This window comes from Diabrotica virgifera, chromosome 3, assembly GCF_917563875.1.
Source record: "Diabrotica virgifera virgifera chromosome 3, PGI_DIABVI_V3a".
Classification (NCBI taxonomy): Eukaryota; Metazoa; Arthropoda; class Insecta; order Coleoptera; family Chrysomelidae; genus Diabrotica; species Diabrotica virgifera.
The window spans coordinates 97,105,309-97,126,889 of record NC_065445.1 but is presented as its reverse complement, the minus strand read 5'-3'; the positions used below and the strand labels follow the sequence as shown (position 1 = coordinate 97,126,889).

Here is a 21,581-nt window from a genome sequence, read left to right as displayed (position 1 = left end):
TCTGCACGACGATCAATGGCCTCATGTTTCCAAAGTAGTAAAAGAAAATCTACAACGAACGAGATGGAGAATATTAAAGCATTCACCCTATAATCCCGATTTATCGCCTTGTGTTTTCACACCTTTGGGCCACCGAAAATGGCGCTAAAAGGTAATCGTTTTTAGTCAGACTAATTCTTCGCGCAAAAGCCACAAGAATTCTTTAAGCCTGATATAGTGATATACGTCAGTTGGTGAAACAATCGGATGGAATATGTACTTTGATTGCAGATATTATTCCTATAGCTAACAGTCTAGAGGGACTTTACAGAAATTATAAACCATATAGCGACCTCATGCATTGAATATGATATGAAGAAAAACCGTAAAAAACAGGAACATTATCAGTAATCAGAAAATGAGTACTCTGTAATCTCTCCTTCAATATCTATATATCCGAATAAGGATTCTGGGATGACCTTCATACTTTTCCCCTTTACTCTCAACTTGGCTTTAAGGAGCAGGAGCATGGACTCTCACAGAGGCCGCATGTCAACGCATAGATACATTTAAAATGTGGTGCTACCGACGCATGCGTAGAGTCCCATGGATATATAAACATCTAATGAAACTATCTTGCAACTCATCGGTAGAACACTAGAATACTTCTTAACATCAAACGTAGAAAATTGGAATACTTTGGGAACATCATAAGATATGAAAAGTACCACCTGTCGCAGCTTATCCTGTAGGGGAAATAAAAGGTCGAAGGTTGGCAGGATGTAGAAGAACATCGTCGCCGAGGAACCCACGAACATGACGGAAAGACGTCAACATGTTTATTCAGAGCGGCAGTAGATAGAATAATGTGGTCCACAGAGGCGGCTCTAGCGCATGTAGCGCCCGTGTGCAGTCGATACCCTGGCGCCCTTTGGTAGACGCGCAGTCAAAATGGAATAGTCGAATAGGTACCTACCTAGTACTTGTATATAGGGTATTAGGTACTCTTATAATGTAAACAAAAATCCAGATGCAAATAGTGCAATATTAAATGATGTCGGGAGCCAATAGATATTCACGGCGTCAGAACAATCTACTTAAATCTGTTAAAAATATTTAATTAATAAAAATGAACTTTTTATCTATGAGGTAAGGTTGAAAATTGGTTGAGGTTGATAAAATGGTGAACTACATACTACGTATTTTCAGTATATATTACTTAAAAAACCAACAACAAAGTATTGTTAATATTGATAATTTTTGAGGAGCTCTGACTCCGCTGAAAGTCGCAATAATTGTGGTAGTCTTCTTCTTAGGGTGCCTGCCCGTTCCGAACGTTGGTGATCATTCTGGCTATGATGACTTTGTTGGTTGCTATACGGAATAGTTGTGTTGAGGTCTTTCTATACCATGCTCTCAGGTTAGCAAGCCAGGATATTCTTCTTCGTCCTGGGGCCCTTTTTCCTTCAATTTTACCTTGTAAAATGCATTGGAGTAGCTCGTATCTGACACCATTTCTCATTATATGTCCCAAGTACTGCAGCTTACGGGCGTTCACGATGTTGACTAAATCTGCGGTTGTGTTCATCCTCCGTAGTACTTCTTCATTGGTGGCTTTGTCTGTCTATGATATCTTCAGGATCCTTCTGTACAACCATAGCTCGCAAGCCTGAAGTTTCGATAGAGTTTCTACCTTCAATGTCCACGTTTATACTCCGTATGAGCACACGTAACATTTAAGGAGCCTTATTTTTGTTTTTAGGGTGAGGTCATGACTCTTAAACACAGAGCTCATAGTCAAGAATGCACTTTTTGCCTTTCCGATGCGACATCTAATCTCTTGAGTGTTGTCCCATGACTCATTGATTATAGTTCCCAAGTAGTTGTATTGTGAGACAAGTTCAATTCTCATTTGGTTCACATACAGATTTGCTTCAGTTATGTTTTGCTTGCTGATGATCATTAGCTTGGATTTGCTAGTGTTTATATCTAGTCCATATTATGTTCTACTTGTTTCCGTTATTTTGTTCATTAAGTTTTGCAGCCCTTCTATGGTATTGGAAAACACTATTGTATCATCTGCATACCGCAGATTACTGAGCTTGATTCCATTTTTATTGAGATGCCTTCATCGATATCTTTTAGAGTTTAGAGCCTCTTCAAAAATGTGCTTTGAATACAGATTGAACATCAGCGGTGAAATTATGCATCCCTGTCTCACTCCCCTTAAGATTTTGACCTGATCTGTATATTCTCCATCTACTAGGAGCACTGCTGATTGATTCCAATACAGGTTAGCTATTATTTTCAGGTCTCTTCCGTCAATCCCTGTCCTCTTCAGCACTTCCATCATTTGTTCATGCTTGACTCTATCGAAAGCCTTCTTAATGTTGTTCTGAAGCTATTTCCTTGTGGCATTTTTATAATTAACTATTTAGATGGGAAATAAGCCACAATTAAATTGAAAAAAAATATTAACGTTTCAACGCCCAAATCGGGTGTCGTTGTCAAAATACAAAATACTACTAAAATAAACAAAATGTTGTTGCTTAGTAAAAAATTCTTCTAATGATTTATTTTATAAAGCCTTCTTGTAGTCAATCAGGCATGCAAAAACATCACAGCTGACATCTCTACATTTCTGAAACAACACCTGCACGCTAAATAAAGCCTCCCTCGTACCAACAGCGTTCACAAATCCAAACTGATATTGAGCGCAATTTGTTCTTCGCATTTTCGGTAAACTGTGGTAGTAATAAAAGAAAATCTTCCTTTTAAATAATTTTAATCAAATGAAAAGCCGCTTTATACTTTATATTTACATGTTAACTTAAATAAAATACTTAATCCATCCCGTCAAAGCTTATTCCGCAAAATTATCCCGCGACACCTGTACAAGCGCCTTTGAAAATGCCCGACAAGTCCCAAGTAATTTGAACTTTATAGGTTTCACAACAGATTTCGGAACCATTGTCGGTATGTCTTCAAACGAATCAAAAGATCGCCGTCCGTCCGTTGGACGGACAGCCGGGCGGGCGGCAATCTATAAATCGCGATTAAGTGCAAATGTTATTTTCATTAATCGTTTTAAAGCATATTTTATGTTAAAACAAAGTAAAGGACTCGCTCTTTGGCGATCGGCGCCCCCCAACATCCCGGCGCCCGTGTGCACCGCACACCCTGCACAATAGGTAAAGCCACCTCTGAGTGATAGCCAACATCCATGGAGGATATATACTTCACCGGAGAAGAAAATTAAACAGGGTTATATTTAATATCATGCATCTACTTGTGCTACGAGTACAAAAACTAAGTTCTTATTAGACATGATGTTATACAGGGTGTAACAAAAATGCAGGTCATAAATTAAATCACATATTCGGGGACCAAAAATAGTTCGATTGAACCTACTTACCTAAGTACAAATGTGCACATAAAAATAGTTACTGCTCTTTACCAGTTACAAAATGAAAATTAATGATTCTTCAATATATCGAAAACTATTACACTAAGCGCCAAAATTAACGCACCACCTTAAAAATGGGACATTTTTAATGTCTGATATTTCCTAAACCTGTTGTCCGATTTTAGTGATTTTTTAAATATTTTATAGCTTTATTCTTCAGGAATATCGATGTAATAATATTGTTGCTAAACAGATAAGTGTCATTGTATACCGGGTGTAACAATGATAGTTTTTTTTCTCAAAGTTTGGAACACCCTGTGGAATATTCTAGCGTATATAAAATATTGAAATTAAAACTCAACTGGAACCTTAGGTTTTCTTAACATTTTGCTTTTTGATTCATTCGCTTACGTTGGATAATAAAAAAGTTAGGTACTTTAACAACTAGCAACGTTTTTCATCAATAGAGGGTGTTTCTAAATAAGTGCGACAAACTTTGAGGGGTAATTCTGCATGAAAAAATAATGACCGTTTACTTTATAAACATGTTTCCGCAAATTCTTCGTTTCCTAGATACGGGATGTTAAATTTTTTCTTACAAACTGACGATTTATTTATTGCTCTAAAACCGGTTGTGATATGCAAATGAAATTTAGTGGGTTTTAAGAGGTAGTTATTGCGCATTTTTTGACGTACAAAAGAATTTTATATTCACCATTGGCTTGCATACGGGTCATATTACCCGGTCATATTACCCGTATGCACGCCAATGGTGAATATAAAATTCTTAATTGTATGCCAAAAAATGCCCAATAACTACCTCTTAAAACCTACCAAATTTCATTTGCATATCTCAACCGGTTTTAGAGCAATAAATAAATCGTCAGTTTGTACGAAAAATTCAACATCCCGTATCTCGGAAACGAAGCATTTGCGGACATATGTTTATAAAGCAAACGGTCATTATTTTTCATGGAGAATTACCCCTTAAAGTTTGTCGCACTTATTTAGAAACACCCTGCATTGATGAAAAACGTTGCTAGTTGTTAAGGTACCTAACTTTTTTATTATCCAACATAAGCGAATGAATCAAAAAGCAAAATGTTAAGATAACCTAAGGTTCCAGCTGAGTTTTAATTTCAATATTTTATATACGCTAGAATATTCCACAGGGTGTTCCAAACTTTGAGGAAAAAACACACTATCATTGTTACACCCGGTATACAATGACACTTGTCTGTTTAGCAACAATATTATTACATAGATATTCTTGAAGAATAAAGCTATGACCTATTAAAAAAATAACTAAAATCGGACAACAGGTTTAGGAAATATGAGACATTAAAAATGTCCCATTTTTAAGGTGGTGCGTTAATTTTGGCGCTTAGTGTAGTATTAGAGGATTTTTTATTGAAAATGGACATGTGGCAATCTTAAGGCAGGAACACCTTAAAAAAATAACAGTGAAACTTGTACACCTCATAAAAATTATATGGTGTTCCCTTAAACCCCCCCCCAAATTTTGTGTACGCTCCAATTAAATTATTATTGTGGTACCATTAGTTAAACACAATGTTTTAAAACTTTTTTTGCCTCTTTTTTTTCGGTAAGACACATTTTATCGACATTTGGCTTCTTTTTATATGTTTCAAAATATACCTAAAAATTATTTAGATTATTAACAGGTCTCTATAATCGTACTTAACCGTATAAAAATATATGGTGGATTAGACAACTACAATTTTTTACAAAATCGATTTTCATTTTGTAACTTCAAAGGGCTGTAACTTTTTTTATACTAAGGTAAGTTATGTTCAATCGAACTATCTTTGGTCACAGAATATGTGATTTGATTTATGACCTTTTTACACCCTGTATAGTCAAACGTATCGACTGCAATTAACACTTTTTGTACTAGTTGCAATTAAAAGCGTAATGGAAAAATATTTAACAATTAAAAAAAAATAGGAACTAAATATGTTGAAACGTACTTTAAACTTGAAACTTAGTAATTATTATTCATATTCGCTGATTTCCATTTAATTTTGACATTGAACATGCCCTAACCATATATAGGGTGTCCAGAAACTCTCCCGACAAACGAATATCGAAGATTCCTCAAACAATTTTAAGATAATTTAACTCAATTCACCTAGTCCGAAAATGCTTCCTAAGTGAGCTAGAGCTCTTTAAAAATTTTCTCAGACTGAAAGTCTCATTTTCAGCCCACACCGTACTTATTGCCATACATTTTATTTCTTTTTATTATAACCATAAGATAGCGAAATTATTCTTCTTTCATGATCAATTTATAAAACTTCATTTGATCCGTTAGTTAAAGAATTACATTAAAATGACTCAACCGTGCACTTCGCCGTACGCTAGTTTACAATGCGCCAATGTTTGTGAGAAGAGTAGGGATGGCGGTTTTTGAGAAAAACACCGGTTTTCGGGTATACCGTTTTTTTTTGCTTACGGTTTAACCTGGCGGTTATAACCGGCCAAAAAAAAACCGTTTCTCCAAAAACCGGTTTTCGGTTTTTTTAATCCAATAGGTTACAATGTTACATTTACAATGCACTTTAGTTTGCCATACTCCACTAGACTCGATACTCGATATCAATATGATCAAAATTAGTACTATCGAGAGAACATCAATATAAATATAAATAAAACACAATTTTTAATAAAACCATTTTATTCTATTAATTATTATATTTATTTATTATTTTATTATTATTATATATTTATTGATTATTATTAAATATAATATAGCGTAAGATTTATGTATACATATTGCAATAATATACAATTTAACCCAACCATTTCAACTTATAAAAAATTTCCCAGACACTTTCAAATGGGATTTAAAAAAATAATATCAACATAAATATTTTACTTAAAAATAAATTGGATAATGCAATTTATCTTTTATTTTTACTACCATCAAAAAAAATTTATCATGTAATTATTTTAACAGGTTTGTATATTTGTATAATAGGTACATTTTAACTCATTTAATACTTCCTGTATGGGTGTATCGTTTTGAAATTGTTTCTGGCTGATGTGAGTTTGCACTTTCAGTTTGCATCTGTATTTATAAAATAAAATTTGTTTGGAATAATTACTTGAGAATAATAATTATGATTGGGATCCAAAATAATACCTAACCTAATCCTAATCACCTTAAAAACCTAATAACCGGTTTTTACTTTAAAAAGAAAAAACCGGTTATAGCCGGGACAAGAAAACAACCGGTAAAACCGGTTATTGCGAAGTAAAAAAACCGGTTTTAGGTTAAAACCGGTAGGTTTTTCCCATCCCTAGAGAAGGGTGACTTTAGATTTAATTTTAGAAAAATCTTTATCTTTATAGAGGGTTTTTTTGTAAGATTTTTTGAATTTTTCAACGGTCAAGTCAGGTTTTTCTACAATTTATATTTTCGGAGTTATTTAAAAAAAACATCTAATTTCGCAGTTCATTTATTTAATAAAAAATAAAGCACCCACTTCTCGAGTAAAACTTTTTGATATCTTGTTTATTTAACATTTCTTAATGAAATTACAAAAAGTTCTATCTTGTTTGATTTTTTCCGAAGTGAAAATCTATATGCACTCCCCTAAAAGAACCAGTTTTAGTTCTAAATATAGTTAGGTACTTTGGGTATTTTATACTTTTGTTAAATATAATATAACTAGCTGACCCGGCAGACTTCGTACTGCCTCAATAGATAAAAACACACTTTTGTATACAATAAACTTAAAATAAACAAAAGGAATTCGTAATAAATAAACAAAAAATGCTCGATGTGAATGAGGTTTTATTATTATTTTAGGGCCGGTTGTTCGAACGTTAATCAACAATGATCACTATCAAATATTTAATTACTGTCACAACTGTCAATGTCAACTTTGGTTGGGTTGCTGAAAACATAATTGATTATAATTATGAGATTAGTTAATCAATTAACATAACAATTATTAACATAATTGATTAACTAATTTCATAATTGTAATCCATAATTATGTTTTCAGCAACCCAAACAAAGTTGACATTGACAGTTGGTGGCAGTAATTAAATATTTGATAATGATCATTTTTGATTAGAATTCGAACAACCGGCCCTTAATTAACTACACATGATGTTTGAAGTAATAAAGTTTAGTTAGAAGTAACAAAATAAAGTTTGTAGTGCAGCAGTTACAATCTTAAATGTGTTTATTTTATAATGAATATAACAGCTTTATTTTATCTACATTCAAAACAACCCTGTATTTATAATTGGGTTCGGAGTTGTCCAACTATATAGGTGTTGATTAATCAAAATAAAGTTAAATAAAAATTAAATATAATTAAATAAAATGAAATAAAATTTTATAAAATTAAATAAAACTAAATAAAACTGAATAAAATCTAAATAGAATCTAATACAACTAGATAAAATTTAATAAAATGAAATAAAATTAAAAAAATAAATTGAATTAGAAATGAAATAAAATAAATGAAAATAAATAAAATACTTAAATTAACTAAAATTAAATAAAATTAAACAAAATTAATTAAAATTAAATAAAAATTTTTAATTTGTTGCGTGTTCTTTTCGTGTGCTCAAAACTTTTCTCCTGATTGCCGTTTGTCAGAAAAATTCGGTTCAGAGATATGTTTTGAAAATTTCTAAAAATTAAAAAATTCATATTTTGTCCAATTTAAGTCCAAAAGTTAAATAGTTGCACTTTTCTTCGACGGAATTTGTTGCTCGGTCTTCTTCTGTCCTCAGAATATTTCTACGGCATAAGATACTGTATTTCGGACACCGATTGCGCTAGAGAAAAAAATTTATTATGGTTCTGCTCGGAATATACCTACTTAATTTAATATTTTTCACGTCATTATTGTGAGAGTTATGACGTCATACGCAACTCCCTTATGACGTACGGGTATGAAATATAGATAACAGCCTACTCCGAGTCCGGTCGAATATATCTGCAAACTTCATAAAAATCAGTCAAGTGGTTTCGGAGGAGTATGGCAACAAACACTGCGACCGGAGAATTTTATAAATTTATATACATGTTAGATATTTAAATGGCTATTAAAAAATAACGGTTGAAGTAAAAAAAGTGAAAATTTAGGATTGTATGTAACTTTTGGTTCTGCATCATATAAAATTTAAAAAGAAAAGTTTGTCCAAAAATATAAAAAATAATTATGGGGGGGCAAGCCCCCTTTTCACTTAGTTTACTCGTAGTAACTCAGAAACCTTCCCGGGTTAATGTGCAACAACTTTGTTTAAGGTCATCATATGATGAAATGCATAGTTTGCGAGTCTATAAGGTACATACATACATACAAACATTCATTTTTATTTATATAGAAGAGGAAATTTAGATGGCTATTAAAAATTAACGGTTGAAGTTAAAAAAGTAAAAATTTAGGATTGTATGTATCTTTTGGTTTTACATCATATAAAATTTAAAAAGAAAAGTTTGTCCAAAAAAATAAAAAATAATTATGGTGGGGCAAGCCCCACTTTTCACTTAGTTTACTCGTACCAACTCAGAAACCCTCTCGGGTTAATGTACAACAACTTTGATTAAGATCATCATATGATAAAATGCATAGTTTGCGAGTCTATAAGGTACATACACACATACAAACATTCATTTTTATTTATATAGAAGAGGAAATATTTAGATGGCTATTAAAAATTAACGGTTGAAGTTAAAAAAGTAAAAATTTAGTATTGTATGTATCTTTTGGTTCTACATCATATAAAATTTAAAAAGACAAGTTTGTCCAAAAAAATAAAAATAATTATGGGGGGGGGGGGCAAGCCCCCTTTTCACTTAGTTTACTCGTACCAACTCAGAAACCTTGCCGGGTTAATGTACAACAACTTTGATTAAGGTCATCATATGATGAAATGCATAGTTTGCGAGTCTATAATACATACATACAAACATTCATTTTTATTTATATAGAAGAGGAAATATTTAGATGGCTATTAACAAATAACGGTTGAAGTAAAAAAAGTGAAAATTTAGGATTGTATGTATCTTTTGGTTCTACATCATATAAAATTTAAAAATAAAAGTTTGTCCAAAAAAAAAAAAAATAATTATGGGGGGGGGGGGGGGCAAGCCCCCTTTTCACTTAGTTTACTCGTACCACTTCAGAAACCATCCCGGGTTGATGCACAACAACTTTGATTAAGGTCATTTTACGATCAAATGCATAATTTGTGAGTCTATAGGGTACATACATACATACAAACATTCATTTTTATTTATATAGATTTGTAGTTAGTTTAAGTTTTTTTTTGAACGTTGAAACAGTTTTATTTTACTTACTTATTGTCTATAGTTCGTTTAACCATGGGGTCTTGTAATACATTTTTAAATTGAAACATATCGGGGTTCACAGTACTTCCTGTAAAGTATACATCTATTGCAGATTTGGCAGCTTCTATTTTGTAAAAACAGCTATGCAGAAAACAAGCCATTATTAGTTCTGCAATAAATAAATGTAATTAATTATTATCTTGGGGCCAATTAGTTATAGAAAATTGTATTAAAAGATCCTTCATAAAAAGTATATTTCGTTAAAAGAACCCGTTTGGGCTACATCACAGAACGTTTTTGAAATGAAAATTCCATCTTCAGTGCTGCTACAAGGTACATGTTTAGAGCCACTATAAATACATGGGTGGAATTCCTTTAAATGTTATAAAATTGGTATTGTACTACAGTCTTCCTGATAATTTTATCTTCTTCACGTGCCATATCAGAATTATCCGACGTTGGCGATCACCATTGCGAAGGCTCCTCGATCTTCTGCAATATGGAATAGTTGTCCTGCATTTGGTATCTGAGTCCATTCTCGAATGTTTTTTAAGCAAGAAACTTGTTTTCTTCCTACACCTCTACAGCCCTCTATTTTGCCTTTCTTCTTCTTCTTCTTGATGTGCCTATCCGTGACGAATGTTGGCGATCATCATGGCAATCTTCATTTTATCTGCAGCAACGCGGAAAAGCTGCACAGATGTTGTGTTGAACCAGGTTCTGAGGTTCTTTAACCAGGATGTTCTTCTTGTTCCTGGACCTCGCTTTCCAAATATTTTTCCTTGCAGGATGGCTTGTAGAAGGGCATATCTGGATTCATTTCGCATCATGTGTCCAAAGTATTCCAACTTTAGAGATTTGATAGTGGTTAGTACTTCTCGATTCTTCCCCATTCTTCTAAGAACCTCCTCATTTGTCACCCGAGAAGTCCATGGGATTTTAAGAATTCTAGGATATAGCCACATCTCAAATCCTTCCAATTTTCGGCACATATCCTCGTTCAAGAACCATGATTCAACACCATAAAAAAGGACAGAGAAGACGTAACATCTCATCATTCTTAATTTTATACCAAGAGAAAGGTTGTGGCTCTTGAAAAACGCCCCCATGCGGTTGAAGATTGATCTAGCTTTTCCGATGCGCGCTCTAATTTCTTGGTTGTTGGTCCATTCTTCATTTATTATGGTGCCGAGGTAGTTGTAGTGCCTCACTCTTTCTACAGGGGTTTGGTTGATATAGAGTTGACCTTCTGTTTGTATATTATCGGGACCTGCTGCTTTGCCATCCTTTAGCTGTGTTATGGCAGAATAAACTTCCTGCTGTAATATTTTTGGTCCATCATTTACCTCTTCTTCTAGCTCAAAGTTGTTATCCCTTTGGTCTTCAAATAGTCTTTCAAGATATTCTTTCCACGTTCTAATTTTACTCTGTTTATCTAAGATGATGTTTCCGTTAGAATCAGTTAGATTTCCTCTCTGTCTCCGTCTTAGTCCACCTGTGAGTTCTTTAACTTTCTTATGTACATTGTGACTATCGTACTTTGATTGTAGAATCTCAATTTCTTGGCATCTCTCCATTGCTTCTTTTTCTTTCGCTTCTCTGATTTTCCTTCTTATTGATGTATTGATTGTTTTGTATGTGTCGGGGTCATTTTTGGCATTTCTTCTTTCGTCCATTAGTTTCAGGACAACGAGTTCTGAGTCTTCTGCGAATTTTTCTAGGAGGTCTCCTCTGTCGTTTCTGACTCCAAGTCCATGTGCGCCGATGTACTGCGTCTTATCTCCAGCCATAATGATAAGAACTTCCTGTCGTGGAATTTTCTGTATAATTCTGTTGATATTCTCATAAAACTAAATAGCTTCTTCCTCTTCTTTGTCTGCAGTGGGAGCATAAACTTGGATAATATTTATATTGACGGGGTTGGCTTGTACTGGTAGTAACATCACTCTCTCTGATAATGGCGTAAAGTTAGTAACGCATTTGGCAACTTTGGGTGATACGATAAATCCGACTCCATATTCATGTGATCCATCACTTTTTCCCGAGTAGTATACCTTGTGATTTTCCACTTGTATTTCCCCAGAATCTGGCCATCTCATTTCTGCTATTCCCATGATTTCAATATGCATTCTCTTCATCTCCTGTATTGCATTGTGGATTTTTCCTGCTTTATATAAGGTTTTGACATTCCATGTACAGATCTTGATATTCTTTCTGCACTTCAATTTATTATCTTGTGGTGAACTCAAAACTATCCTCCCCGGAGAACCGATCGGAGGACTTACTCCGGAATTTATTTTAGTGTTGAGCATTACCATGATTGATTGACTAGGGCGTATCGCTCTGGATCATTAATGGGGTGTTTGCCCTACTTGTGCTTCCCCATCCTTATACCGTTGCGACCAAATATTTGGTTCATCCGCCTTCGGGGTCGATTTCACAACCTCAGGACAAAAGGGTGCCCTACCACTTACCAACTCATCCGCCCGAAGCCGTTGGTCAGTAAGTGGGGGATTGCTTATACCGGCAATCTTTCGGTGAAGAATATATAGTAGAAAGAAATATAGCGACCCGTCTGCCTTCGGAAACCTAATCGCCATTCGGGGTCGGAAGAAACAAGAGTTAGCCAAGAGAGGCTGATGGGAAGATTAAAGACATTTCACTCAAGACAAGTTGAAAAAGAGCAAAATGTGAAGGCCCTTATGATCCGCCAGGTGCGTTTCATAAGCGTATGAGTATTGATACACCTTGTATTCCCGCTCATACTTCGGGGTGTCGACTACAGACTGTATGGCTCGTCCAGCATGCCATAGCATGGAGTATAGGGTGTACGCCATTTTAACAATATGAACACCCCAACTACATGGCCTGACCCTGGTTCCTGATTTTGCCTTTAATCAGTTGTAATATTTTTTTTATCGACTTCCACTCACTATATGTCCCAGATAAGACATTTTTCGATGTTTAACAGTCTTTAGCAGTTCTCTACCTTTGTTGACCCTCCTTAGTACGTCTTCATTAGTTTTCCTTGCTGTCCAAGGTATCTTCAGTATTCGTCTATGAATCCACATTTCCAATGTTTCAATTTTGTTCATGATCGATACTTTTAGCGTCCACACTTCTGCACTGTACAAAAGTACGGACCAAACATAGCACTTGACCATTGTTTGTCTTAGTTCTAAACTCAGATGATTATTGCAAAGAAATGACTTCATTTTCATAAAAGTAGTTTTAGTCATTGCTATTCTACGTTTTATTTCTATGTCTGGATCTAGTTGGTCCGTTATCACAGTTCCCAAATATGTCATTTTGTAAATTTTCTCAACGTAGACTCCGTTTAATTCAAGCTTTGGATCGGGATGTGAGTCACGACTAAACACTAAAAATTTGGTTTTGTTTGAGTTTATTTTAATGCCTATTTCCTCTCCTACCTCGTGAATACGATCAAGCAGAATTTGGAGACTTTCAATATTATCTGACAGAATTACTGTATCGTCTGCATATCTAATCACATTAAGTAGTTCCCCGTTGATTTTTATTCCATATGGCTGTCTCTCAAGTGCTTTTTTGAATAACTGGTCCGAGTAAACATTGAACAAAGTTGGCGACAAAATGCACTCTTGTCTGACTCCTCGTTGTATGGAGATTTCATCGGTGTAGTTGCCTCCAATTTTAACGATAGCAGTTTGATTCCAGTACAAATTTTTAATGACACGAATATCCTTGTCATCTATTCCGATATTTTTCAGTATTTGCATTAATTTTACATGCTGTACTTTATGGAATGCCTTTTCGAAGTCCACGAAACATGCAAATACATATTTTCTTTGGTCACGGCATTTTTGTAATAGGATGTTAAGCGCAAAAAGTGCCTCCCTGGTTCCCATAGCATTTCTAAAACCAAATTGGGTATCTTCGAGATCTTCGTCGCATTTGCGTCTAATTCTGTTGTGAAGTATTCTTAGGAAAATTTTAAGAGTGTGGCTCATTAGGCTAATTAATCAATATTCTGAGCATTTTCTCGCATTGTGTTTTTTAGGTATTGCGACAAAGATGGATTTGAGCCAATCTGTGAGAATCACTCTGGTTTATACAGGGTGTAACAAAAATACAGGTCATAAATTAAATCAAATATTCTGGGACCAAAAATAGTTCGCATGAAACTAACTTACCTTAGTACAAATATCCACATAAAAAAGTTACAGCCCTTTGAAGTTACAAAATGAAAATCGATTTTTTCGAAAATATCGAAAACTATTAGAGATTTTTTATTGAAAATGGACATGTTGCATTCTTATGGTAGGAACATCTTAAAGAAAAATTATAGTGAAATTTGTGAACCCCATAAAAATTTTATGGGGGTCTTGTTCCCTTAAACCCACCCAAACTTTTGTGTACGTCCCAATTAAATTACTATTGTGGTACTATTAGTTAAATTTAATAATTTTAAAACTTTTCTGTTTCTTAGTATTTTTCCGATAAGGTAGTTTTTATCGAGTTGGGGCTTCTTTTTTAATATGTTTACATAAAAATTTTATGAGGGTTTTGTTCCTTTAACCCCCCCAAATGTTTGTGTACGTTCCAATTAAACTATTACTGCAGTACCATTAGTTAAACACAGTGTTTTTTAAACTTTTTTGTCTCTTTGTATTTTTTCGAGAAGGCACCTTTTATCGAGATGTGGCTTCTTTTTTAATATGGTTCAAAAAATACCTAAAAATGTATAAATAAATTTTCATATTACATATTACTGTCCTGTCGCCAGGGGGGGTACAACGGCCTCCTTAATTCAGATGGACTTACCCAAGTTTTTTTTATATATTTTGACCCGTAGAATACGAATTTTTTGGGTAACAGTTGATCCGGATGTCGATAAGATTGTTATAGACAAAGAACTTGAGGAATTACATAACAGTGATTTCTCGCAAAACAAAACATATTTTTGTATTTTTTTGGTAATTTTAAGCAAAAAATATTCCTACAAGTTTTTTCGTAGAATGCATAGTTTTCGAGATAACCGCGGTTGAACTTTCAAAAAATCGAAAAATTGCAATTTTTGAACCCGAATAACTTTTGATTAAAAAATAAAGTAGCAATTCTGCTTACCGCATTTGAAAGTTTAAGTCAAATTATATCGGTTTTGATTATTTGCATTGCTAAAAATTAATTTTTTTTATTGTTAAACTAATCTATAAACACATAGGTTTCCCGTGCCTAATACATGCGTTTTAACGCATGCTACGTAGAAATTGCCTCGCTTGCACTTGTAGCTTCTCTACCTACTCGTTCGATTTTAAATGAGAAATCATAGAAAAATCACTCACATACTAGGTGTTTACTACAGTTTACAGCTTTGTTTAACAATAAAATAATAAATTTTTAGCAATGCAAATAATCAAAACCGATATAATTTGACTTAAACTTTCAAATGCGGTAAGCAGAATTGCTACTTTATTTTTTAATCAAAAGTTATTCGGGTTTAAAATTTACAATTTTTCGATTTTTTGAAAGTTCAACCGCGGTTATCTCGAAAACTATGCATTCTACGAAAAAACTTGTAGGAATATTTTTTGCTTAAAATGACCCAAAAAATACAAAAACATGTTTTGTTTTGCGCGAAATCGCTGTTATGTAATTCCTCAAGTTCTTTGTCTATAACAATCTTATCGACATCCGGATCAACTGTTACCCAAAAAATTCGTATTCTGCGGATCAAAATATATAAAAAAAACTTGGGTAAGTCCATCTGAATTAAGGAGGCCGTTGTACCCCCCCTGGCGACAGGACTATTCCATAAACCATATACAAATTGTGGTGGATTTGACACATATGTATATTCAAAATATCTCGATAAAAACTGACTTTCGAAAAAGTACTAAGAGGCAAAAAAATGTTAAAATCATTGTGTTTAACTAATGGTACTACAACCATATTTTAATTGGAACGTACACCAAAAGATTGGGGGGGGGGGGTTTAAAGGAAAAAAACGCCCATAAAGTTTTTATGGGGTGTCCAAATTTCACTATAATTTTTTCTTTAAATGCTACTGTCATAAGAATGCCACATGTCCATTTCCAATAAAAAATCTGTAATAGTTTTCGATATATTGGAAAAAATCGATTTTCATTTTGTAACTTCAAAGGGCTGTAACTTTTTTATGTGCACATTTGCACTAAGGTAAGTTAGGTTCAATCGAACTATTTTTGGTTCCAGAATATGTGATTAAACTTATGACCTGTATTTTTGTTACACCCTGTATATTGAATTAAAAAGTCTTACTACTACTTTTATGTTATCATCTTCTATTAGTTTCAGCAACTCAGTTGGTGTATCATCTGGACCTCAAGCTTTTCTAATTTTAGCATTATATATAGCGTGTTCTACCTCGTATTTCATCATTTCTGGGTCGTCAGTACAGTTTTGGTAGAATTCGGCAATATTATTCCTGTCATCTTCAAACAACTCTGATATATATAGAGCTGCCATTCTGTTCTTATTTCGTGTTCATTTACAATAATTCTGTTATTATGGTCAACAAGTACAGAGGGAACTTGTTTTTTAAATATATGTTACTTATTTCTTTTAGTTTTTTGTGCACATTAAATAAGTCGTGTTTAGATATCATATCCTCCATTTCGTCGCACCTTTCTCTCATCCATTTTTCTTTGGCTAATTTGATCTCCTTTTTTATTCTTCTCTGCAGGTGTCTATATTCTGTTTTATTAGATTTTATCAGTCGACGTTGTTCTATCAATTTCAAGATGTCGTCGGTCATCCATTTATTTTTCTTGATTAAGTTTTTTCTATAATCATTGTTTGTGGAGATTTCGTTAACTTGGTTTTTAAATTCACTCCATAGTTCTTCTGGATCTTCTAGATGTTCTCGGATGTTTTTTATTCTATTGTTAAACTCTTTTTTAATGTTATGTTTTATGTTTATATCGTCAAAGGTAAGTTATCGGTTTTTGGTTTTTGTCGCTGAATTCGTTTTAACCTTAGTTTAATATCTGCTACAAGTGGTTGATGATCAGATCCAATATCTGCCCCAGGAAATGTAGTGACATTTTGGACGCTCATTTACAAGTATAATATAGTCTATTTGATTTCTTGAAGACTCAGGGTTACTGCCATCATCAAATAAGGCTTTCCAAGTGTGTAGTCGTCGCTTGGGTAGTTTATACCAGGTGTTTGCAATGACCATATAGTTTTCTTTACAAAGGATAATTTTTAAGGGATAATTTCATAGGGTGTTTAAATTTTAAGACGATTCGCTTCATGGCAACCTAGAACTCCCAACTAGGGGGTTGCAAGTCCAGAGTGAACCTCTCTAAACGGACCTTAGGTTCGAATCACCTTAAAATTTAAACATCCCATAAAATTATCAGCAACAATGTAATACATATATAACATTTAAAGGGTTTTCACCCACGTATTTAGTGCCCATAAACATGTAGAGGTATCTTGTAGCAGCACTGAAGAGGGACTTTTCACCGAGAACACGTTCTGTGATGTAGACCGAAAGGTTTTTTTTTTTAAATAAATGTACATTTTATAAAGGATTATTTAATAAAATCTTCTGTGATTTATGGTATACCGCCGACTACAAAAAATTAATTTCCTTGTGGATTTAAGGTGAGGGGTATGGTTTGAAATCAACAAGCACATTGTTTTGTGAATATATTTTGAAGCTATTGCAGAAATATTTTATTTTTAAATTAATAAGAATATTCAGAAAAATACAAAGAATACTCAAAAAAATTTCAAGGCAAAATATTTAAAAATAAGGCAACGGTGACAAATTTTGAAACCTGAAAAAAAATGAATTTTGCGGTGACATCAGAATCCTTCATCGATTCATGTGTGAAACAAAAAATTCAAAAATATTTTATTAGCTTATTGAGTTAACGCTTTCGAGTTTTTCAGTTTTATCGATTTTTGAATTTTTGGTATCACTCAGAAATCAAAATAACGAATTGTTTTTGTAAAAAAAGAATAAAAATCAAGATATTTATTACTGTTAAACAAAAAATCAGCATAAACCAAAAAATTTCTCGACAGTGTTACCTCACGAAATGTGTAAAGAAAATATATGCAAAAGATCGGGTAGGTTAGTTAAGTAGTTTATGAGTTACAATGTCCACTGCCTTTGAAAAAGCAGTTTTGAAAATAAACGCGTGAAACTTTTATTTTCACTTTCTTTTTTATCTGTCAGATCGTAAAGTGATGTACACCGGAATATGTTTTTGAATCGCGGAGGAATTTACAAAAGAGAATGGAACAGATGTTGAGCGTTATTCGCTAGCTTGCGCTGGCAAGAAACTGCTGTGAAGTGAGTCGAAGGTAGGAATTTTCAACATGCTGTATTTCCGGTAATTCTGCTCCGATCAATCTGAAATTTTCAGAGAGTTCGTGAAGTTTTGTAGTATCATTTAAAATAATAAAAAAATCGAAAATTTCAAAATTTTCAAACCATCCCCCACACTCTTAATAGGTTATAGAGTTTCATACATACATACCGCTAACTTTTGGCAAATGTGGTTGTTTTTCTGCCCATTCCATTAACATATTGACATCTTCCTTTTTGAGATTATTATCATTATTATAGATTTCTTCAACATCAATTATTTTGAATTTCATTGTGGGTTATTATTGATAAAGGTCTCGAGCTACTAAAATAATGATTATTATTGATTTATTAATTACGTAGATACTAATACAATAATTTACTTCTATATTGCTATTGTTATAAAATTATAAAAACTTGTTTATTATAGTCTTATAACACCACACTAAGTAGCTAAAAAATTAAAATGTAAAGGTCATCAACAGTTTTAATAATAATCTCTGAAAAAGAGTGTTATAGTCTAAGAGCTAGTGAACCCTCCGACTAACGGTCGTCCTGTAAGGCTAGAAATTTTACTAGTGATAATTCATAGCACATCAAGGCTAAAAACCATGACCTGGCAGGCCTCAGCGGTGCACGTGTATCTTACCAGGTGAATTGAAAAGTGCAAATTTAGGGGGTAAAATAAACTTTCTCCTGTAAGGTTTAAATTTAAGTATGTGTTTGAGTAAGTCATTTAGAAGAAATGTGTACAATGACAGGCGATTCTGAAGAACATAAGACCTTGCCAGGCGAGGGGAAAGATTAGGGGTTTTTCCTAAAATTATTCTTTTTGCATCGATCAAATTTTTTTTAGGTTTTTTGAATAATTCCAAACAGAAAAGGTCTTTAGTGATTTCTCTCTTAAGTTAATAGTGTTTGTTATATAAGCGATTGAAAATTTTGAAAATTGCGAAATCGGCCATTTTTAACCCTAAATCGGATATTTATCTAAAAATTTCAAAGTTGCCAAGTTAGGTAGATATTCTTTAAAACATTGATTGATGAAATCCCAGAGTTTTTTTTAATATAATATCGGAAACGCCTTTGTTTTTTAATTACTAATCAAGCGGGCGCGACACTGGGGTATGAGTGAGGACGTTTGAGTTGGCATAAATTCATTATCTCGAGAATGGGCAAATTTAGAGAGAAATCCTCAGACAGGTCGATTTTTATTTTTAAATTAGGACTTTTTGGCATATATGTAATACTAGTGACGTCATCCATCTGAGCGTGATGACGTAATTGATGATTTTTTTAAATGAGAGTAGGGGTTGTGTGATAGCTCATTTGAAAGGTTATTTAATTCTCTATTTATTAATATAAACAATAACATAATTATTTATACAGGGTGTACAAAAATTTTTTTTTTATTAAATTAACTTTGATTAAATTTGACAAATAGAAGAAAATTTTTTTTGTACACCCTGTATAAATAATTATGTTAATGTTTATATTACTGAATAGAGAATTAAATAACCTTTCAAATGAGCTATCACGCAACCCCTACACTTACTTAAAAAAATCATCGATTACGTCATCACGCCCAGATGGATGACGTCACTAGTATTATATATGTGCCAAAAAGTCCTAATTCAAAAATAAAAATCGACCTATCTAAGGATTTCTCTTGAAATTTGCCCATTCTCGAGATAATGAATTTATGCAAACTCAAACGTCCTCACTTATACTACAGTGACGCGCCCGCTTGATTAGCAATTAAAAAAACAAAGGGGTTTTCGATATTTTATTGTAAATAACTCTCCGGGATTTCATCAATCAATGTTTAAAGAATATCTACGTACCTTGGCAACATTGAAATTTTTAGATAAATGTCCGATTTAGGGTTAAAAATGGCCGATTTCGCAATTATCAAAATATTCAATCGCTTATTTAACAAAAACTATTAACTTAAGAGAAAAACCACTAAAGACGTTTTCTGTTTGGAATGTATCAAAAAATCTAAAAAAAAATTTGTTCGATGCAAAAAGAATAATTTTAGGAAACACCCCTAATCTTTCCCCTCGCCTGGCAAGGTCTTATGCTCTTCAGAATCGCCTGTCATTGTACACATTTCTTCTAAATGACTTACTCAAACACATACTTAAATTTAAACCTTACAGGAGAAAGTTTATTTTACCCCCTAAATTTGCACTTTTCGATTCACCTGGTAGATACACGTGCACCGCTGAGGCCTGCCAGGTCATGGTTTTTAGCCTTGGTGTGCTATGAATTATCACTAGAAAGATTTCTAGCCTTACAGGACGACCGTTAGTCGGAGGGTTCACTAGCTCTTAGACTATTAACTCAAGCTACTCGTTTTATTTGCCTCCTCCTTCTTAACGTGCCCTATCAAGTCCTCTTGACGTTGGCGATTAACATGGCGAAACTGTCTCTGTCTCGAGCTATTGCCTCCATAAAAAGTAATCTGGTGTAAAAAAATGTTAATTTTGGATGCAATTATTATCATTAAATTATGTTATTTTCGAAGAAACGTGATCCGATTAAACCGCAACTAAAATTATACAGTGCGCTGGAATGAGCGTTACTTATTAACTTATTTATTTTTAGCACATTAGCAAAACGCTCGGACCGGTCGATTTTTAAAATAGTCATAGTATATTATAGCATCAATGTTTCGAACTTTACGCGACCCATCTTCAGGTGACAGTCATAACTTTGATTTTTTTGAATGGAAAAGTACATCATGTTATACCTCATTTAAAAGCTTCTGAAATATTAATTACAAAAATGTATAATACTTGGGCAAAATTTCGGTCCAATGCTTTTTAAATGCATTCATTTTTTTTAGTCCTGAGAAAATTATTAAGAATTTTTGAAAAATTTAAACGCAGAATGAAACACTACATTATTACCGAGGGCCGAAGGTCCCTAAAAACTTCTATAATGTTACTATAATGTTATTTTAGAAAGTTGTAGGGGTGCAAACGAAAAGAAAATTTAGTATGATTTTTAATTTCAAATATATCATTCAAAATAAACTTTTTGTTTATTTTAAGGGACTTTTAGCCCTCGGTAATAAGGTAATCTTTCTTTCTGTGTTTAAATTTTTCAAACATACTTATTAATTTTCTCAGGATTCGAAAAAAATAAATACATTTAAAAAGTATTTGACCGAAATTTTGCCTAAGTATTATACATTTTTGTAATCAGTATTTCGAAAATTTTTAAATTATGTGTCACATGATGTACATACTTTCCCATTAAAAAAATCGAAGTTCTGACTGTCACCTGAAGAAGGATCGCGCAAAATTCGAAACATTAATGCTATAATATACAATATACTATGATTATTTTAAAAATCGACCTGTGCGAGCTTTTACTTATGTGCTAAAAATAAATAATACGGGGGGTAACACTTTTATATAGGCGGGAAGGTGGTCGGGGGTAACACTTATTCCAGCGCACTGTATAACCAAATCTTGAATTATGCTGATGACATTAGGTTTTTA

The 21,581-nt window shown here is 33.2% G+C and overlaps 1 protein-coding gene across 3 annotated transcripts in view; it reads right to left on the bottom strand.

The window, feature by feature from the left end:
• LOC126881962 (alpha-tocopherol transfer protein-like) overlaps nucleotides 1-21,581 on the bottom strand; it is a 78,487-nt gene that overhangs the window by 29,490 nt on the left and 27,416 nt on the right. For 2 of the 3 annotated variants that reach the window (XM_050646707.1, XM_050646708.1), the window contains 2 exons: nucleotides 18,242-18,394; nucleotides 9,735-9,894 (listed from right to left, as the gene is read on the bottom strand). In XM_050646707.1, the coding sequence (XP_050502664.1) occupies nucleotides 9,735-9,894; nucleotides 18,242-18,362 (281 nt within the window). In that variant the 5' untranslated portion in view covers nucleotides 18,363-18,394. The remainder of the gene's footprint in view (nucleotides 1-9,734; nucleotides 9,895-18,241; nucleotides 18,395-21,581) is intronic. The other variant, XM_050646709.1, reaches the window with a different exon arrangement.